This window comes from Protomyctophum bolini (genome assembly GCF_963924005.1).
Source record: "Protomyctophum bolini genome assembly, chromosome: 23".
NCBI lineage: Eukaryota > Metazoa > Chordata > Actinopteri > Myctophiformes > Myctophidae > Protomyctophum > Protomyctophum bolini.
In genome coordinates this window covers 30,092,275-30,099,774 of record NC_137884.1, presented here as the reverse complement: position 1 = coordinate 30,099,774, position 7,500 = coordinate 30,092,275, and the positions used below count along the sequence as shown (strand labels likewise).

The 7,500-nt window shown below is 42.8% G+C and overlaps 1 protein-coding gene across 2 annotated transcripts in view; it reads right to left on the bottom strand.

Annotated features, from left to right (window-relative positions):
• arhgef39 (Rho guanine nucleotide exchange factor (GEF) 39) overlaps positions 1-4,618 on the bottom strand; it is a 12,350-nt gene extending 7,732 nt beyond the window's left edge. For both annotated transcript variants that reach the window (XM_080757287.1, XM_080757288.1), the window contains exons 1-3: positions 4,567-4,618; positions 3,550-3,728; positions 1,015-1,109 (exon numbers count right to left, since the gene is read on the bottom strand). In XM_080757287.1, the coding sequence (XP_080613413.1) occupies positions 1,015-1,109; positions 3,550-3,708 (254 nt within the window). In that variant the 5' untranslated portion in view covers positions 3,709-3,728; positions 4,567-4,618. The remainder of the gene's footprint in view (positions 1-1,014; positions 1,110-3,549; positions 3,729-4,566) is intronic.
• Positions 4,619-7,500: the final 2,882 nt, after the last annotated feature.

Below are 7,500 nucleotides of genomic sequence, written 5' to 3'. Positions count from 1 at the left end.
AAGATGAAAAAAGACAATCTTGGTAACATGATTAATGTGTGAATTAAAATTCAATTCAGAATCAATAATAACCCCCAGGTTCTTTACTGTACTGTTACTTTCTACAGTCAGGTTACCAAGTCTGCTAATTATTGATTCTTTCTGCTCACTAGAACCGATTATGAGAACTTCTGTCTTATCCTCATTTAGATTGGGAGTGAGTCTGTAGTTCTGACTACAATGGGAAGTGCATTCCATAGTTTTGGAGCCAGAAGGGAGAATAGTTTGGGACTTGCGGAGCGTTGTCCAGGGTCTTTCAGTGAAGGTACTTCCAGCTTCCCTGCATTGGCTGATCTGAGCGTGCGGGAGGGTTTGTAGGGTTCAATCAGACTTGCAAGATATGGCGATTGGTTGCTTAATGCCAGCACACGCACGCACACTATTAAAACTCTGAATTCACTCAGCCTGAGTGTGTGTGTGTGTGTGTGTGTGTGTGTGTGTGTGTGTGCGTGTGTGCGTAGACTAAATTCCCAACACGATAAGGGTAAAAACAATGGTTGCTTTCTAGACATAAGAGCTCTCATGAAGAGTAGTTGGAAATTAGTTGTCAAGTGGAGACACCCCCGCACGCACACACACACACGCACACGCACACACACACACACACACACACACACACACACACACACACACACACACACGGAATTAGCGATGCAATTACCGGTTGGTAAATGACTTTGTGACAAAAGGAATTACATCAAGGAGAGAGTTGTAAGGCTGGACATTAATTAAAAACACCCAGAGAAAATGTAAGCTGCTTCTCTTTATATTTTATTTCATTATTAACACAAAGATTACCAAGACAGACAGACAGACAGACAGACAGACAGACAGACAGACAGACAGACAGACAGACAGACAGACAGACAGACAGACAGACAGACAGACAGACAGACAGACAGACAGACAGACAGACAGACAGACAGACGTAAACAGAGTAATAGATTAGTAGTAGTAATAGTAATAGATACTTACTGGTTGATAGAGTGAATGGACTGAATGGAGCTGAAGATGGTTTCTCTGATGTTCTGTTTCAGAGTTCCTTTAGCCGACAGTATCTGGACAAAGTACTGGAATGTAATGAGTAGAAATACTTTAAATACTGAGGTTCCATCTGTACTCCCAGAGTTAAGGCTGTCCTTGCAAATAAAACATTAGTGAACCACTAGTTCTAGAACTGCTCAATCAATTAACATCTTCAAATCCCTTCTCAAAACGCACCTTTTTTTCTCTGGCTTTTAATGTGAACTGATTTTAACCTTTTTTAGGCACTGTATAATATTTTGAATTTGTTTACTGTTGTCTTTTGTTGTGAAGCACTTTGGTCAACTTCGGTTGTTTTTATACGTGCTCTATAAATAAAGATTGATTGATTGACTAGTGGCATAATAATAATAATAATAATAAATCTAATATTCCATTCATAGTATTTTTAGTAGTAGTTTAGTAGTTTTAGATATAGTTTATCACAGTACACATAGGCCCAATCCCAATCCACTCCCTTGCTGACTCAATGGCCCAATCCCAATTGCCTCCCTCAAGCCCTGAGCCCTGATTGGACCCTCATTGACTTTAGTGACGTCAGCTGTAAGTGCTTGAGGGTGAGAGGCTGTAAGGGCTCCACATTGTTGTGAAAGAAATGGGACGGCACTTTGAAGATGAGTCCGCCATTCATGACACTTTGCATCACTTTATAAAAACTGTCCTTATTCACAGCCAGTGCCTACACCTACATGCTTGGCCTATTTATACATGTCTATCATGTCTATTTTAGTATTTAAGCTGATGTTTTTATTATTAGTTTCATAAATACACTTTCCTGTGTGATAGGGGTTGTAACTAATATTCATATATAATACTATTCATTATACATTTCATTTCCATATTCTTTTACTTTGCTCATTAGTCATTTCTCATCATGTTTCCCTTATTATTATTATTGTTATTAAATATATAGCCTATATCCATCCATTCCGTCTCCTTTTAAGAACAGTGAGAAAGCACTATTGTGTTTGTTGACATTCTAATCGCGATACATAACTAATTTGCATATTTAAATGATTGACGTTTGGAGGATCCCCCTCATTCCCCTGGTAACGCTATGAACTGTGGGTAATTTCTTTGCCAAAGTCAGCCCAAAGTCAGCATCGACGCCGACTTTGGCAAAGGGCACATAAAGGGGCGGGGCTGAGCCCTCACTGACTTACCCATTTCAAATGGGACGTCCCTCAAGCCCTCGCAGACTTCACATGAACGCACAGCTAAGTCAGTGAGGGCTCATTGAGTCAGCAAGGGAGTGGATTGGGATTGGGCCAAAAGCCCCGCCCCTTTATGTGCCCTTTGCCAAAGTCAGCATCGATGCTGACTTTAGCAAATAAATGACCCACAGTTCATAGCGTTACCAGGGGAATGAGGGGGATCCTCCGAACGTCAATCATTTAAGTATGCAAATTAGTTATGTATCGCGGTTAGAATGTCAACAAACACAATAGTGCTTTCTCACTGTTCTCAAAAGGAGACGGAATGGAAGGATATAGGCTATATATTTAATAACAATAATAATAAGGGAAACATGATGAGAAATGACTAATGAGCAAAGTAAAATAATATGGAAATGAAATGTATAATGAATAGTATTATGAATATTATGACCCCTATCACACAGGAACGTGTATTTATGAAACTAATAATAAAACGATCAGCTTAGCCTTAAATACTAAAATAGACATGATAGACATGTATAAATAGGCCAAGCATGTAGGTGTAGGCACTGGCTGTGAATAAGGACAGTTTTTATAAAGTGATGCAAAGTGTCATGAATGGCGGACTCATCTTCAAAGTGCCGTCCCATTTCTTTCACAACAATGTGGAGCCCTTGCAGCCTCTCACCCTCAAGCACTTACAGCTGACGTCACTAAAGTCAATGAGGGTCCAATCAGGGCTCAGGGCTTGAGGGAGGCAATTGGGATTGGGCCACAGAGATATTAACCTCGCCTCACCAGGCTTTCCACCGCCTCGGAGGAAAGCCTAGTCTCTGTTTCAAAAGTCCGTATGATCCCGCCTGGGGCCGGATGATGTGGTTACGTCATGTTGTAGTATTGTTTTGTAGTCGCCAGACAGGATGAACAGGCGGCGACAACTTCCTTTTCCCTCTCAATAAAAGCTCTCGCTTACGAGAGCTTTTATTGCTTTTAATCAAACAGGAAGCAACAAACAGCTTCCTTTTTGTTGTAGGCAAACCATTGCCTACAACATGACGTAAGCATATCATCCGGCTCCAGCCCGGATCATATATCGAAATGAAATGGTGCCCAGGCTACAGAGATATACAGACAGGAAGGAAGGCCCATATATAGACAGGAAGGAACTATATACAGACAGGAAGGAAGGCCCCTATAAAGACAGGAAGGAACTACATACAGACAGGAAGGAACTATATATAGACAGGAAGGAACGCCCATATAAAGACAGGAAGGAACGCCCATATACAGACAGGAAGGATTGACGCACCGTGTTGACCAGTGTCAGCTGATCACAGTATCTCTGCTCTGATTGGACGAGCTCCCTTGCCGTGCGGCTTCGCTTCCTCTCCCAGCGTTCCCTCTGCTCCGCGAGGCTGTCGCTCTGCTGGTGGAGCCCCCCGGTGGCCAGGGGTGGAACTGCACTCATGGCTTCACAGCAAGAGTACACTGGAGAGAGAGAGAGAGAGAGCTACAGAATGAGCGTAGTGACTGAAATAGCTGATCTACAAGCTCACAACGCGTCGTGCTGTGACGTGTTGTGAGCTTGTAGATCTGCTATTTTCAGCATGCAACCAAATGTAAAATTACGTATACTGGATCTCTTGTCCACTAGTCCCTTCCTAACATTTTAGTCTACTTTTTATTTCTTGACAAAATTGTCGATATATTTAGTCTTAGTTTTAGTCACGATAGCTTAGTTTTCATTCAGTTTGTCAGTGGAGAAAGGTTTTAGTCGACGAAATCAACAGATCTTCAAGCTCACAACACATGTCTGCGAGGCTTTGTGAGCTTTTAGATCAGCTGTTTTCACAGTATTTATTCAAATAAATACTTTCTTAAATATTTGACCATTTATAACATGGTCAAAAACAACAACAAGATCTGTTAAATGTTTGACAAAATGTGAGTAGGCTACTTTTAATTTGCTAGTACTTTAAAGATTATTTTGAAGAACATACTTTATACAGAGTACATGCAGTATTATTGATTCTGACGTATTTTGAATACAGAGTACAGTAACTTCCAACCACTGGATACGTAATTAAATGTAATTATTAATATAAATACTTTAGTTAAACAGTGTCCAGACTTCAGCCGTTTGAAATACAAACTGTTTTCTAAACATGTTTAAAAATAAAATACTCTGAGATTACTATAGATACTTTATACAGAGCGTGTACACGCGCATATACACTGTGGGACAGAGCGTGTGCGTGTTGAGCGTTGACGTAGTTTATAAACACGTATAACTATTTATAATGTAATGTTTATAAATAAAACCAACCTGTTTGTGTTTTTCGGCTTGGCGCGTCTTATCCCTTCACTTCCTGACTGGCTGTGTGGTGACGTCGCACGTTAGACGCGACGCGATTGGCTCGTAGTCACGCGACGTAAACGACGGCCGAGGCCAATCACAGCGCGAACCGTCCCTCTGGGATATGGGATCTGTGTAGTGGAGTGAGAACCCATATCCCGGAGGACACACACACACACACACACCTGCAGCAAAGAGACAGACAGTCAGACAGACAGAAACACAACTCCTTAAATGTCTTGTAGTAAAAAGTAAAAACAGAGTGAAATGAACAGCTTATAATGTAGCTGTACACCTCATGGAAGATGAGTGCAGTCTCTCTCTGGGCTGTTGGGAAGAGAAGTGAATTCATCTTCATAACAAACTGCTGCTTGGTCCATTTGTTGTGATTCTGCAGGTGAGTCCGCTACGTGTGTGTGTCACAGAGGCGGAAAGTTATTATAACGGCAGTGGGTTCATATTAGCATTTGAATGCGGCATTCAAATGCTAATAAGGTGACGTGCACACACACACACACACACACACACACACACACACAGCTGCATGGTTCATTAGAGAAAGTTTTGTTTTGGCTGCCTGTTCTAGCTGCAACACTATAGATTTTTGATTTTTTTTCTAACATGTGAGAGTTTATAATAGGCTGCAGGCCTATGTATACTATAGTATATCTCTGGTCCTAATGAGCTATATATGGACCAGAGCTATCCTAGGGTTAGCTCTGGTCCATAGCTCTAATGCCTTCCTTCATTAGAGCTATGGACCAGAGCTATCCTATAGGGTTAGCTCTGGTCCATAGCTCTAATGCCTTCCTTCATCAGAGCTATGGACCAGAGCTATCCTATAGGGTTAACTCTGGTCCATAGCTCTATAATGCTTTCCTACATTACAGGCGAGCTATGGATCAGAGCTATCCTATAGGCTGTGTATGATGTAACCAGGAGGATGTAGTATACGTATACTAGGCTGTGTGTGTTTGTCTGTTGTTGATAGTGAGTTGAGGATCCTTCCTTCTGTCTCAGAGCTCATGGTGCCTCTCTCTCTCTCACCCTGCTCCACAGGTACACAGAGCCTGCCGGGTGAAGACCCCATGGGGTCCGGTATCTGGGGCCATGGGGTGATGGATGACCCCAGACCCCATGGGGTCAGGTATCTGGGGCCATGGGGTGATGGATGACCCCAGACCCCATGGGGTCAGGTATCTGGGGCCATGGGGTGATGGATGACCCCAGACCCCCAACATCAGCTTCTTCTCAGCCTGAGTCTGTTCTCCATGTGACACACTGTGAATGCTGGACCCCCATACAGCCTCCACTGTCTCCACTCCATGGAGGAGAGGAGAGACTCTATCTCTCTATCCTGGCATCACTTATAAGGTAGGGACTTTGTTTTGTGCTTCTTTGCTGCTGCTGCTGCTGCTTGTGTTGTATGTCTGCTGTGTGTTCATATAACTAGTGTTATTATATAACCCTGTATGTCTGCTGTGTGTTCATATAACTAGTGTTATTATATAACCCTGTATGTCTGCTGTGTGTTCATATAACTATAGTTATTATATAACCCTGTATGTCTGCTGTGTGTTCATATAACTATAGTTATTATATAACCCTGTATGTCTGCTGTGTGTTCATATAACTAGTGTTATTATAGATCTGTTCTCATGGTAGGTTCTATAGATCCGTTAGTGTGATGTGTGTGTATGCAGAGCCACAACAGGAAGGATCACATTCAAAAAGCTTTATTTAAATCGGGTAGGGTAACAAACAAAATACTTGCAATTTCAAGCTCAGGAAAAACCATAAACGCCAAAAAGCAAAAACTGCAAAACTGCAAAACCTTACAAACAAATGCAAAAAAACAAAGTCCAAAAGGCAATCCTTCAGAAGGGCACGGAAACATAAGGAACCAGGGACGTCAAGGGATAGCTCAGGGGAAATGTTCTGACAGAACCAGGGACGTCAAGGGATAGCTCAGGGGAAATGTTCTGACAGAACCAGGGACGTCAAGGGATAGCTCAGGGGAAATGTTCTGACAGAACCAGGGACGTCAAGGGATAGCTCAGGGGAAATGTTCTGACAGAACCAGGGACGTCAAGGGATAGCTCAGGGGAAATGTTCTGATAGTGAGTGTTTGTAAGGGATAGCTCAGGGGAAATGTTCTGATAGTGAGTGTTTGTAGTGAGTGGACAGACAGACAGACAGACAGACAGCGGTTCTAGTTTTATTCTGGCCTTAAAGGGTTAAATTAATTGTGTGTCGCAGGGGGCGGAGCCACAACGACTGCCTCTAACGAACTACAATTAATTTAAAATGACCAACTGTCAAACCATGTGGTGGTGGTGGTGGTGTGTGTGTGTGTGTGTGTGTGTGTGTGTGTGTGTGTGTGTGTGTGTGTTTGTGCGTGCGTGCGTGCGTGTGTGCGTGTGTGCGTGCGTGCGTGTGTGTGTGTGTGCGTGCGCGCGTGTGTGTGCGTGTGTGCGTGTGGAAACAGTAGCAGGTGATGTTCTCTAAATTATTAATTCGTTCTCAATAATAAATAAATATAATCATTAATAATTAACTGCTTAGGTGTGTGTGTTCTGGTCCCCATGGCACGCACGCACACACACACACACACACACACACACACACACACACACACACACAGACACACATACTGTGATTCGTGTGTGTGTGTGCACGATTCAACATTTCCACTTTGTGTAGCACATGTTGAAAAGACGATAGTTTCTTTGGCTGGAGGGAGTGTGTGTGTGTGTGTGTGTGTGTGTGTGTGTGTGTGTGTGTGTGTGTGTTACCATGGTGATGGCTCAGGGCTTTGTTGGACCACCCTGGATGTTCATTCGGGGGGGGGGGGGGGGGGTACTCTGATGTTTTACTTCAAGTATAGCAAAATACTCAGAGATG